This window comes from Mustela nivalis (assembly GCF_964662115.1).
Source record: "Mustela nivalis genome assembly, chromosome: 15".
In the NCBI taxonomy this organism is placed as follows: Eukaryota; Metazoa; Chordata; class Mammalia; order Carnivora; family Mustelidae; genus Mustela; species Mustela nivalis.
Window position 1 is genome coordinate 17887989 of NC_139034.1, and position 14363 is coordinate 17902351.

A 14363-nucleotide genomic window follows, 5' to 3' on the forward strand; every position below is an offset into this window, starting at 1 on the left:
AGTCTCAAATTTCAATTAAAATGTTTTAATGTCTTCTACGTTGTGGAATTTCTCTTCAAGTTGTCTTAAAATAATTATTGAGTTGTCCAAAATAAAGAGAGAATTCAAAATAATTACGGAGTTGTACAAGTTAAAGAGGGAAGGAATTCTCATTAATGTGACATAGGGTTGAAGAAGAAACCAAATGGAAGAAGATGGTAGTCCAAAGTGGAATTAATTCTAGTGAGAGGAGAATTAATAGCCTCTTATTACTTAATATTCACTTTATACCAAGAATTACAGTAGATGTTATAGAGTTAAAGGTAGAAAAAAATACAAAGCTGTGTTTATCTTTTGGGTGTTTATTTTTCTCCCTATTTTACTAGGAATATTCTTACATACTTATTAATTAGTATTTCTTTGCCTTCATTATTCAGTCTGATAAATAGTTTTATTCTTATTTAGTTCAGCTCTATAGCCCTATAGCCCTATAGCCCTTCTACTTTATTTAACTAAATTCATTTGCTCAGTGTCACTCAAAGTGACATTATTTCCAGTATTATACTTTTGTTGATGCTGTTTCTTTTTCATGTGGATCAACTTGACAGCCAAGCAATACCTATTTCTCCCCAAATTAAACAACAGATCTTATATGACTCTAGACAGATCTATTCAAATACTTTAAATTCCAATTATTTGGGAATTAACTCTTCTATTTTATGTTTTGTCTTTTGCTTCCTCTTAGCAAGCTCCTTCTTAATAGGGATGGTTTATTTGTGTATTTATTTGATTTGTTGCCTTCATGCCAGTGTTTTTCTAGTTCAGTGTATTATACAGAGTTGCACAAAGACATCTTTTTTAAAGAAATAACACTAACTTGATGCAGTGAATAATTAGTGCTCTTAGAAATATCTTTTGTGCATGTGACTTCACAGACTATTACAGTGTGGTGAACATATTCATTCACTGAAATAATACTAGGTTGATACGACAAGTAGGTAGCACTCTTAGAAAAATCTTTGGTACATGTCACTGGCATCCTTTTGAATTTTCTTTATCCAGTATCTTCCCCCTATGCTTCATGACTATACCTTATAATCCTCAGGCTTAAAAATTTTAGGAACACCTTAAGTCATTGAGAATTACATACTTGTGAACTTTTTGTTTGAGATAAGCTTAAACCTTGAAAATCAGGTAATTTTGTTCCTTTTTTATACTTAGTTGTCTGTTCTTTCATTGCTAAAGAAAACAAAATTATCTCCGTGTTTCAAAAGGTTAGTGTAGTAGTCTTCTCTTTTGTTTAGAGGATGACAAAACAGGGCGAAGGGGAAGAGATGACAGGGGAGCATTCACCTTTCATTCACTTCATGGAGTTTAAATGTAGCTAAAAAAGGAGCTCACAGTTGTGGTGGTTGAGGCATGGGCCTGAAGCATTAGTAGGTTATGCTTATCTAATTTTCTGAAGGGTATAATGAAGATTATTGATAGGAAATATTAATTTTGCTTTTTTGTGTGTGTGCTTTACAGACAGATGCCAGTGTCAAGGCAATATTTTCAAAAGTGATGGTTATTACAAGTAAGTTATTTTAAATACTACATGTAAAATTTAAGGTTTAATTGAAATATTTCTATTTGATAATTTGAAGTATTTCCTGGAGTTTCATTTTAGGCTATGATAGGAAAAGAGTATAAAGTGTTTTTGATTTTTTTTTTTCAACAGACAACTCCGCTTCAAATTTTTTTTTTTAATTTTCATTTACTTTGCTACACTGAAGTTTTCTTTTTCTTTTCTGTTGGTATGAGAAAGAACTGGAGAAAGGATTTATTACATAAATTTATTTTGGGGAATTCATTCAAATTATTGCATAAGCTTACTGTGAAAACTGAATTTGTGCTTTAGTGTTGCTTGCTCTAATGTGAATCTGTTTGAAGCCAATTTCATTCTAAGCCAAAATTCAAAGTGTATACCTAATAATTACAGAAGAACTTCTTTGAAAAAAAATATACTAATTTGCTTTTTTGCTTTCAGTGAAAATGTTATTTAATTGCATTTAACAGTAAATACAAAAGGATTGTATAGCACATCCCTTTTTTGGTGCAAGGACTGGGTAAAGTAGCTGCTTTTGTAGAGCATTTGCTTTTCCTCCTACTTTAGAGATCACTGTGTAGAGTGTAGCACATGGACAAAGCGAGTATCAGGAACACCTGGAGGAACATTTCTACGGAGCTTCCACTTGGGAATAGTGAAGAGATCTATTTTAGATGGATTTCTGAGATGTTAACAAATGTTCCAAGATGTATATGGAAGTAATGCTCAGATACTGAAGAGAACAGTAACCTAATTAACTGTGTTTTAGACCAAGTGATAGGCGTTTTAGCATGAGTAAGGTTTTAAGACCAAAATATCTTTTAGTCTTGGGCAGATAAACATAAATTAGTTTTCAGTTTCTTTGGGTAACTTAAAGCAAGTGGTTTTCTGTTGTTGCTTTTTAATACCTATTTCCTTGTTGTTTGGCTCTGGATACTATCTTGTAAAGGAGATCATCTGTATTTTTTCTATTTTTTAAACCTGTCTGTTTTCTCAAATTCTGTTCTGAGGAGTCCTGGTATCCTGTAGGTGTTAATAGTATTGTTAGAAAAAAGTGTTTCATGGTCAAGTATTTTTAGAATGCTGAATTAAAGGTTTTTTTTTTGCTTCTTCCCTCCCTTCTCCCTCTCTCTGTCTTCCTCCCACTCCCCCCACTCCCAATTCTGTTTGTTTCTTGAATGGTAGACCTTATTGTAGCCTTTAGTATGATGCCCATACATTATGGAGGGGCTGTAAAGTGACATCTTCCAAAATTATTTGAAGACAGTACAGTAGATTTTTTGTATTATAGAACTATGAAAAGATCATACAGTCAAGTATTTATAATAAGGACACTTTGTTCTTATTATCCTCAGTGATCTAGATAAGACTTTTAAAATGTAATTTCAAAGTTATATGTGAACTTGAAGACTACACTTACTGCATTTGTATTTTAAGATTTGGTTGAATTTCTACAATTTTTATTGTAGTCTATAGTTTTATACTATAATTTCTGTTATTAGAAGTAGCCTAGTCTGGTCCTCTGTAACAGTTGTGAGTAGCCCCCCTCCTCCCACTTCCTCCCCCAAAAGACACTAGGATCAACATTTTACTAGCTTTCATGTTTTGATGCATCATTTATTAGGAGGGTGGTATAAAAATCATCTTTGATTCCACAGGGGTTTATCCTCTCTCATGCATTAATGACATGTCCAGTAGTAACACCCGAAACATTTTGCTCAGCATGTGTTATTGACTGACAGCATGTGTATGTGAATTATCTCTGGATGGGTTAACAGATAGTTTCTTAAAGGTAAATCTTACTGATCTGTTCTTGTGAGTTACAAGAGAACAATGTACACAACAAACTTAAGGAGACAATAATAAATTGGTATTATCAGGTTGATATTTAGTCCCCTTACATATTACAAGGGGTTATTTAGAAATAGTTCAGTCTGTCTCTACAAAGGTGTTCCTTCACAGTATTCTTGTTTCAAATTTCTAGAAAGCAGAATTTTGTGAAAATTAACTATTGAAGTTGTTCCACAACTTCTAATTAAACTAAACTGAATTTGTAAATTAGGATTATTAATCGAAGTAATAAAAGAATGAAAAATGTAGATCCTTTATTATTTTGAGAAATTTCTAAAATGGTATTTTTACTGAATTTTAATTTATTTAAGGAAATTTGCCAGATCCTGGTAAGGCTCAGGATTTCATGAAGAAGTTCACACAAGTGTTGGAAGATGATGAGAAAATAAGAAAACAGTTAGAAGTACTTGTTAGTCCAACATGCTCCTGCAAGCAGGCTGAAGGCTGTGTGGTAAGGAGAGACATTAAGAAGAGCTGATGTTTGGGGTGCCTGGGTGGCTCAGTTGGTTAAGTGTCAGACTCTTGATTTTGGCTCAGGTCGTGCATGACCTCAGGGTTGTGAGATCTAGCTCTCTGTTGGACTCCATGCTGGGTGTGGAGCCTGCTTAAGATTCTCTTTCCCTGTTTCCTTCTGTCCCTCCCCCTCACTTGTGTGTGTGCTGCTCTCTCTCTCTCTCTCACACCAAACAAAAAAAAAAGACCAAAACACAAAAAACTAATGTTTGAAGAGCCCCCAAACCTTTTTTGGCTCCTTTTAGGAAATAATTTTCATTATGTAAAATATGCATTATTTTACGTAATATTCATTATGTAAAATTTTGACCCCCTTTCAAAACAAAATAACTTCTATTCATTTATGTGGATTTTGTATTTATTATGTGAAATTTATATTCATTATGTAAAATACCACAAAAATGGCAATAAACCATAACCCCTTTATAGAGAAAATGACTGTTTAATATTATGGTATATATCTTTCAAAGTAAGATCATATGCATACAGCATTGTACATTTTACTTATTTTTATTAGTCTTTTACCATATTACTAGCAGTGGAACGTACCACTGATTCTAAGTATCATAATTATTGAACAGTCACTTGAGTTACACATTTAGATTTTTTTTCTCTGTTTTTATTTAAAGACCATTTTAGTATCTTTATAGCCAGATAATGTTTTGCATTCTTGGTTATTTCTTTAGGATAGAGTCAATATTGGCTTCTGTCATTATTGGAAAGAAGCAGAACTCCAAGGAAAACATAATTGTTTTGGTAGGATTTGTATTCTTGGTTGCTAGTCACCTGACCATTTTTTTTCTTCTTGGGCATATTAGCCATATATATATATATATATATTTGTAAATTGTGTGTTTTTAATCTTTGCCTATTTTTCTGAAATGACATTTGTCTTTATCTGTTGATTAGTTAATCATGTATGTTAATTAAACTGCAAATAATTTTCTTTCATTTGTAGTTTGCCCTTTCATTTTATTAATGATGTCCTTTATATACCATATTTATTTTTATGTAGCTGAGTCTATCAGCAGACTCTTCAAGGCTTTTGCATTTTATGTCCTGCTTACAAAATTCTATTCTATTGCAAGTCAATGAAAATATTTACTAATACCAGTATTTCTCAATCTGTTGCCCATGCATCTTCCAAGAGGCTTTCAAAAAAGAAAAAAAAGAAAAAACATGATTCTTGGCTCCACCCCAGATTGACTAATCTTCACACTGAGGTCCTGGAATCTGTTGTTTTTAGCAAGCTTTACTGATAACTCTACTCTCTGAAGTTTGTGTCTTCACTGAATCTGGTTTTATTCTTTTGTATTTGTTTTTATCATTTTGGAATGTTTGTGGCATAAGGTATTAGATAGGGATCTGTTTTTATTCAAAGTATCTGTTCAGTTATTTCAACACAATATATTGAATAATCCATCTTTTTTCCTGTTAGTTGAAATGTTGCCTTTCTCATATGCAAAATGTTAGTTTGGTTTTCTGGACTTCTTCCAGTTATTTATTCCAACACCAGTATTACATTGTTTTAATTACTTTAGAGTCTTGGTATTTTAATGTGATGTAATTTTCTAAACATATTTTTGTAATATTTTTAAAAATCTGCTTTACAGCGTGAAATAACTAAGAAGTTGGGCAACCCCAAACAGCCTACAAATCCTTTCCTGGAGATGATCAAGTTTCTCTTGGAGAGGATAGCACCTGTACACATAGATACTGAATCTATCAGGTATTTTTATCTAAAAATATTAAATTTTCATCACTGTTTATTCATGCTTTAGTCAGTTGCTTTTGAGTACCTGCTATACACAGGCAGTTACCTGTACAGATTTTTGTATATGTGAAATGGCTATATACTCACTTATATATCTGTATGTATATCTGTTCATACATACGTATGTGTATGTATATGTACACACTTGTTTGCATATATCTGTGTATATTTAATTTTTCTTCTATTAAGTATTACTTCATTTGGATGAGAAAATACCAGTTTAAGCCTGGTTTCTGTTAACCAAGTATATTCAGGAATTCCTCTTTTTAGTTAGCTTGCATAGTATAGGTAATACAATTTATAATTATACCCTCAGGAAAAGAAAATTAGGTGAATATGTTGTAAAGCAGCATATGATGCATTTTCACAGGTATTTGAGACCTGAAAGTGTTATTTTTAAAACAACCCTCATTTCAGCTTTGATATAGATGACTTTGACATCTTGGAAAATGCTTCCTTTTTATGGCTCTTTTCCCCTATGTAAAATGTCCTTTTTTTTCTTTTTTTTTTTTTTAAACATTTTCCTAAAATGTTTTGAGTAGTTGAAAAAGTGCTTACAGAATGCGTGTGTGTGTGTGTGTGTGTGTATATATATATATATATATATATATATATATATATATATATACAACATCCTTGTTTGCTGGTCATCAGTAGTATTTTTTAGAGATATATTAGAATCTAAATAATAATATCCTGTACCCAATAAACCCTTTTTCGGGATTTGTTTTGTTTAGGAGGGTAGAGGGTATAGCTTTTGGGCTGTGATCCCCTGCAGAGTAGGGAGATCCTGCTTTGGATACCGTAGTCACTTTGGACTCCTATTGCATTCAGTTTTCATTTGAAGAAGGGGCTCTATGGATTGAAAAACAATATAAAACAAAAAATCAGAACCCCCATATTAGTATAAGGAAGACACTGAATCAGACTGAAGCTCATTCAATAAATAATCCCATGCTTTCTCTATTCAGGGCAATGCTAGTTGGTATTGGCAAAACACATTTTTTACTTTAACCCATTGTCTGGCAATAGAATAAAGAGTTTTAATCAGGAGTTTATTTTATAGTTTCATAAAATTAATGCAAATGTGTTCAGAGGACTGAAAGACGCTTTCTCTAAAGGAATAGTATCCGACTTAAGAGGAAGGATGGGTAAGATTTTGTTTTTACAGAGTTGGGAGAACGAATATTCCAGGTACTGAGATTAATGTAAACCAGGCTAACTGGACTGGAAAAGACCAGGATATTTAGAAAATGGTGACCATGGGAAGATATAAAAGTGTTATGAGATAAAGCGAAAAAAGTAGTTGAGGTGAGATTGTGGAAAGCTTTTAAGGTCTAACGTTAGGGCTTTTACTGTATTCTTCAGTCTGCTGAGAACCCTGGATGCTTAATGATGGATAGGAGGAGGGAAGTAGAATGGATAGACTGTTAAGGTGTTACAAATTGTCTCTGGATGCTGGTAGTGGGATGGAAAAGGAAGATTAAATTTGAGGAATGTTTTAGTAGATGGGTTATCTTACTGGAAATGGGGAATAAAGTTGATGAGGAGTCAGAAGTATAAGAGCTGAAGTCCAAATGATGAAGCACATAGTAATACTTGGAAAAGAATTAAGGGAACTGATGTGCTTCTTATTTGGACTTGACAAACAATTAAAAAATCAAGGCAAATTGAGTTTAATATGAAACTGTGAGAATGGATTTATTCCCTGGGCATGAGATCGTGTAGAAAGTAGTAAAAAGATTACAAGATTATGGACAGAACTTTGGAATTTTGCTTTTCAGCAATAGAAAAATCACAGGAGTATAAGAACACCAGGCTATTGTAGTGTTTTGAAAGTTTAAGATGGAGAAAGTTTTAACAAGTAATGTGTACTATGAACAGACTGAAATCTTTGGCTTTATCATTAGTAGTTTGTAGTGATGTCGAAAGTATGTCAAAACATAAATAATAGTAACAGGTAGTAGCAATTAGTCCTTGTAAAGTACTTGGAATTATTCCAAATGTTTTACATGTTTGCTCATTTACCTCTTAACTGTGTGAGACAAGAAATGTTATTCCCAATTTACAGATAAAGAGCAGTGAGTTACACAAATGTTGAATAACTTTTCCATTGCTAAGAAGTGGTGAATGGCATTGAAACCCAGGAAGTCTGGCTCCAGAGCCCTCTTGTTTAACTACCACAGTATTAAACTAGGTCTCCAGAAAGATTCTACTCTTATTCCCTTGTACCAGTAGTCAGTGTTCAGGTCACCTAACTCTTCCTGATAGTGGTTATTAACCTTTTCAGTCCTTGCCATTTCACAGGTAAATGGTGATACTCTTTTTTAAAAAATTACAGTGTGTCACTAATAAAGTTGAACATTTTTTTCCCCCATATATTTCTTGGTTAATTATTTTTAAAAAATTTTTCCTATGAGGGCTTGGAGGACTTGTCTTTTTCTTATTGAATGTAAGAATGCTTTATAAAATAAAGGAATGCCGGGGTGTCTCAGTCAGTGTTAAGCATCTGCCTTCAGCTCAGATCATGATCCGAGGGTCCTTGGATTGAGTCCCATATCATGCTCCTTTCTTAGTGGGGAACCAGATTCTCCCTCTGCCTGCGACTCCCCCTGCTTGTGTGTGCTTGCTCTATCTCTCTTTCTCTCTCTCTGTCTCTGACAAATAAATAAATTAGTACATCTTAAAAAACATCCTTTATTAAATAAGGCTATTAATCTAGTTCAGTTGCCTTTTAAATTTGTATAAATATGTAATAAATACTATTAAATCTATCAGTTATTTCCTTTATGATTTTTCTGCCTTTCCTTTCATACTAGGTGGTTATTTATTTTTCCACTTAAATCTTTAATTAGTTTGGAATTCATTTTAGGGTAAGATGGAAGTAGATATCCATTCGTTTTTAAAAAAGCATATCAAAGCTAGTTATAGCAACTCCATTTATTGAAAAATTCTTCCCAATTAATTTGTAATTATTTCCTTACTATAATATAAATTCTTGTGTGGTTTGGATGCTTACTGAATTTTTGCTTTGGTTCATTTTTCTTTTGAGGTGTTAATGAAACATTTTTATTTTGTTGATAAAGTTCTTTGGTTAATTTTTGGTTAATTTCATCCTTTTCCCTCCCACTAAAATTAATTGGCTGTTCCCAAACGTTAATTGATTTTTCCAGTTGAGCCATAGAATGCATCTGTTGAATCTTGTCCCATACCAAGTTGTGTTCCCCTAATAACATTTGGAGATTGGGTGAAAAAATGTCGTGACTTGTCTGAACTTATTCAAATCTTGTGTTCCCCTTCATGTAATTGTAGAGTTTACACATAGATTCTGTGCATGTAAAACTTATTTTATAATTTTAATTTGTCATTGTGAATAGATTTTTCCCCTCTCTGTATTCTTTGGGTGGTTTTGGCTGATATAGAAAAGCACTATTGATTTTTTTGTGTTTTGTTGGTATCACTTCACTGAACTAGTGATTTTTTAATAGTTTTTCAATTGATTAATTTTGGTTTTACAGGTTAATGCTTTTTCTCACAGATTTTTATATGACTGGCTCCTGTTCTTTGGTCATTAGCTCAGTTGTATCTCTTCAGACTTACCTTTTGTGGCTAAAGAATTTCACTTTTTGTTTTTGCCTACTTTGTAGTCATTATTGTTCCCTGATTATATTTTCTATGTATTTGCTTACTAATTTTTGGCCTTCCCTCACCAGATTTGAGAGCTTCATTCATGCTTTTTGTCATGGATGAAAATATTTTCTAAATATTTAAATATTACTTGGGATAGTTGGAGCTATGACAGTTGATTAATCAAAAAAAATGGGCAGAAAAGAAGAAAATATTCTCAAAGGTATCTGCTTCTAAGGTGTCTGATAAATTTAAGAGGACCCTGCAAGAGAGACAGATATATTTGACTCCTAGCTTGATCTTCAGTTTGAGTTCATGATATTTTTGTAGAAACATAGAACAACTAAACATTTTGAAGAACATTGAATAGTTGAATTTTCCTGCATTTAATACATATACTATGTCTCTAACGTTGGTGTATGTTATTTATTTTTTATAAAAAGAACAAATACTTAAAAGTATAAATGACTGTTTTAGATAATTGGTATTAAATTATAAGTGTTTATTTTAAAAGAAGCTAGGTATGTTTTTAGAAGAAAATTTCAAAGCATATTGTTTCCTTTTTATCTATTCTAATTTTAGTGAAGTTTTATTATATATCTGTTATCTAGGTATTTTGAGACTTTTCAGGAACAGACCTGTGTTTTTGGCTCTCACAACAGTGCCTGACACATAGTATTATTTGATAAATATTATTGATAAATATTTTGAAACTGCTTAATGTTGCCATTTATTCCTTGTTTCAGTATGCTTGTTCTTTTTACTCAAGCAGTAATGAATTTCAGATAATTAGAAAACATCTAATCATGTGTTTCGGCATAATTCTTCCATAGAAAATACAAGAATAAAAATATAGGTAGCATTAATATACAGGCGTGACTCAGTTGTTAAGCATTCGGCTCAGGTCATGATCCCAGGGTCCTGGGATCAAGCCCTGCATTGGGCTCTCTGCATGGGGAGCCCTCTCCCAGTCCCCCTGCTTACATTTCCTCTCTTGCTGGGTCTCTCTCTGTCAAATAAATGAATAAAATCTTTAAAAAAAATAACAAATCACATAATATGTGGACTTCATTTGAATGGACGGGAAAAATGCTATTTTTGAAAAGAAGTATCTTAAAATGCCTATTATAATTTTTTGTTTTGCCGTGATGTTTGGGAAACAGCTTTGTCAAATTTTTATGTGTTTGGATGTGGTATATATAGAAAATATTCATGATTATTTTTCTTAGACATCAGTAATAAAGAACAATTGAAAATATGACAATTTTTTTTTTGTCATACTTCAGTGCTCTTATTAAGCAAGTGAATAAATCAATAGATGGAACAGCAGATGATGAAGATGAGGGTGTTCCAACTGATCAAGCCATCAGGGCAGGTCTTGAACTGCTTAAGGTAAATATACTATGGTGAAATTAATTGCCAATTAGATACCTGTTTAACATACATGCAGTATATATTTTTTATTCTTGAGATTTGCTTCTTAAGTTTTTATAGAAACAAGTAAAATTTTCTCAATCATTTTAGGTAATTTAGAAATTACACATTTTCTCTAACATGTAAGCTAAATATTTTCACGTTTAAACTGTATACTGTAGCCTACCTATATTAGTATTACATTACATTAGTAATGTATTACATTACTAGTAGTATTACATTAGTATTACATTAAAATAGTGGACCATTGGGGTGCCTGGTTGGTTCAGTCGTTAAGTGTCTGCCTTTGGCTCAGGTCATGATCCCAGCGTCCTGGAATTGAGCCTCACATTGGGCTCCTGCTCAGCGGGAAGCCTGCTTCTCTCTCTCCCTCTGCTGCTCCCCTGCTTGTTTTCCCTCTCTTGCTGTGTTTCTCTCTGTCAAATAAATAAATAAAATCTTTACCAAAAAATAAAAAATAAATTAGTGGACTATAATTTGAAGTTTTCATTAGTGAGCAAAGAAAGTGCTAGCCCTACCAAACATGGAGCCAAATTCTTAGTAAAACTTCATTTTATGTTTTGTTAGCTAAAATATACTGCTGCCTTTTATTTATTATAAAAATACCAGCTAATTATTGACAACTTAGAAAATATAAAATTATAACGAAGATAACATTCATAAGCCTATCACACATAAACATTCCTTTTATTTTCCTTTTAATCTAGAAGAAAACGCACACTTATATAGTTGAGATCAGACCGAATATATACAATTTTGTATCTTGACTATTTTCCCTTATTAAATTATAAACACTTTTACCAGTGTTTTTTAAGGAAGTGTTTTTAAGAGTGTCAAAAAACAGATCTGATTTATGACTGTCATTTATTAGACGGATGCTTTTGGGCAAGTTCATTGCCTCTACTTCCTCATCTGTATTGGAGATAATAATAGCCCTTATCTCACAGAGGGAGGACTTAATTAAGTCATGCACATATGTTTCCGAGCACAGTATCTGGCTCATAGTAAAAATATAAAAAACATTATTTTTTGAAATGGTGATTAGTCCACTTTTGCAGTGCCATAGAGTCCCAACTATCCCTTGATATTTAGATTTTTCTAATTTTATTCTTCTTATAATGATACAAAGATAAATATATCAAAGATCCCTTGCTGATGTCTTCTTTTTTTAAATACTGGAACATAAAGAGAATAATTTTCCTTTTAATCTAGAAGAAATAAAAATGTTTTTATTTGTGTAGTTATTGCAGTGAGGTATATTCATTAGTGTTTTTCCTATGGTGATTTCATTATTTTTATCCCTTGTGTGTTTTCTCTCTTTTTTAATCTTGTGTTCATTTTCAACTGACATCTCAGCTTTTTGTTTTTTAACTGATTTGAATTTTTTATTCTCCTTTTTTATGGGACATATTTGATATATATTATAGAATACATTTTGTTTTTTATGTAACTTATAAGGTACAGTAATAAGGTGAATACAGTGAAAAGTAAATAAGATACTGACTCGAATAGAGTACTAATGATACTGTTGAAGTTCCCTGAGTAGTTTTTTAACGTGATTCACTTCTCCCAGGTATAGTTGTTCTGAATTGTTCTGTTGTTTGGGGTCTATTATTCATTCTCTTATTGTCCATTTAGTTTTATCATCTGTGACTATCTGTGTATCTCTAAGTAACATCACTTATTTTTCTTGTTTCTGAGTCTTACAAATACAGTATTATACTTAATGTATTTTTCTCCTGCTTGCTTGTTTTTATATTCCATATTTTGATCCCACTTGTTTATTTTAAGCTTAGAAATGCTGTCTTAAAAAAAAATGCTGTCTTGTTCAGAAGATTTTTATTGTTTTTGTTTTTCAATCTAAAATACAACTCATCTGAAATTTATTTTGAAAGTATGTATTGTGGGGGAGGATCTAATTGGATTGTCTCCAAATAGCTGTGTATTTTTATCAGAGACTATTTATTAAAAATCCCATCCATTTTCATTTTCTGTTCCTTCTTTATAATGTATATTACTCTATATAATCCAAGTTCTTATATATGCTTGGACTAAAAAGTTCCACTTTTTCTGTTTTGTTTCTTCTGATGTTAGTACCATGTTGATTTGATAATGGTAACAGGTGTAAATGTTATGATATCTTTTATGATCTATTGTTTTACCATCTTTTCTAAATAACTTTTTTTCCAAAAATGTTATTAGTCTCTTCTAATGACCTTTATTTAGAAGACTAGGGCTATTTTGTTAAATTCTCTCTCCTCCTTTGTTAAATTCTATTCTCATCCTCCAAAAAACCCAAACATTAACCAAAATCTAAATTATTTTGAGTAGAATTATATTGAGTAATTTAATTTTCAAAGAAAAGACTTTGTTAGATCATGCAGTCTTCCTACACTGGAACATATCTGGTATATGTTTAAGTTTTAAACTTTATTTGTAGTGCTTTCATGTACTTATTAGCGTAATTCTTTTTATATTTACTTTGATTTGAGTATTTCCAGTATGTAATATTTTGGATTTATATTGTAAAAATGGAAAAGGCTTACAGATCATTTTTGTGACTCATTTTTTAAGGTACTTTCATTTACACATCCCATCTCATTTCATTCTGCTGAAACATTTGAATCTCTCCTGGCTTGTCTGAAAATGGATGATGAAAAAGTAGCAGAAGCTGCACTCCAAATTTTTAAAAACACAGGAAGCAAAATTGAAGAAGATTTCCCACATATCAGATCGTAAGTTTATTCTGATAAATAATTTAGAAAACGAACAAATAATTTACTGTTTCTTGATTTATGTAATAGTTGGAATTTTTTAAGTTTTGAGGAAATTGTGTCTCAGTTATCTTAAGTTTATACCATTCAGTTTAGATTCTCATTTTCTGGGGGAATAGCACTGATTGGTATTTTAGAGGTATTCATGAAAGTGTGGAGCAAACATGGCATTTCTTTCTGAAGCATTGATTTTGCTTAAATATTTTAATGAAAACAATTTTATAGTAAAACATTCTCTTCATATAGTGTGGCATAGAATCAGTAATTAATGGGAATTTAAGGTCTAATGGTAAATTTCAAGGGAGTTTCAGCAGGTCTCTTCACTATACTCCATGATTAAAGGTATTGAATTAAACATTTTGAGAAGCAGTGCTTAATTTGACTCAGGGAAGCATGGAATAAATATCAAAACAGCAGTGTATTTTTCTATGTGTTTTAGTATTTCCAAAAATTGGAAATTGTGCTGTTATCCTTGGGATTTCTAATGCTGGTTCATTATTCAAGAATCTGTGATACCTCAAAACAATGTCTTCATTTTCTATGGATCCCTGCTTACTTCTTTATATGCATCTCTCCACCCTGGAGGGTATATCTGATAGTTGGTTCTGGTCTTGCCATAGTTCTAGGTGATTAGTTTTACATGTACCTCATTCTTCTGGCTTAGCCACTAGTCCAGTTAGTTGTGGTTGGGGTAGTATGCTTCTTTATGTGGATGAAAAACCTCAGAAGGAGACTGGACAAAGGTAGCTCTTAAAATCTCAGTTATACTTTTTGTTATTCCTTTTTGTTCATATGAACTTAATTTTAGAGACTATTACTAGGA

At 31.9% G+C, this 14363-nt stretch overlaps 1 protein-coding gene across 15 annotated transcripts in view; it reads left to right on the forward strand.

Annotated features, from left to right (window-relative positions):
- The window catches only part of PDS5B (PDS5 cohesin associated factor B), a 200876-nt gene that overhangs the window by 123449 nt on the left and 63064 nt on the right, over nucleotides 1-14363 (forward strand). For all 15 annotated transcript variants that reach the window (XM_082700326.1, XM_082700335.1, XM_082700327.1 and 12 more), the window contains 5 exons: nucleotides 1507-1555; nucleotides 3730-3869; nucleotides 5545-5660; nucleotides 10619-10724; nucleotides 13341-13501. In XM_082700326.1, the coding sequence (XP_082556452.1) occupies nucleotides 1507-1555; nucleotides 3730-3869; nucleotides 5545-5660; nucleotides 10619-10724; nucleotides 13341-13501 (572 nt within the window). The remainder of the gene's footprint in view (nucleotides 1-1506; nucleotides 1556-3729; nucleotides 3870-5544; nucleotides 5661-10618; nucleotides 10725-13340; nucleotides 13502-14363) is intronic.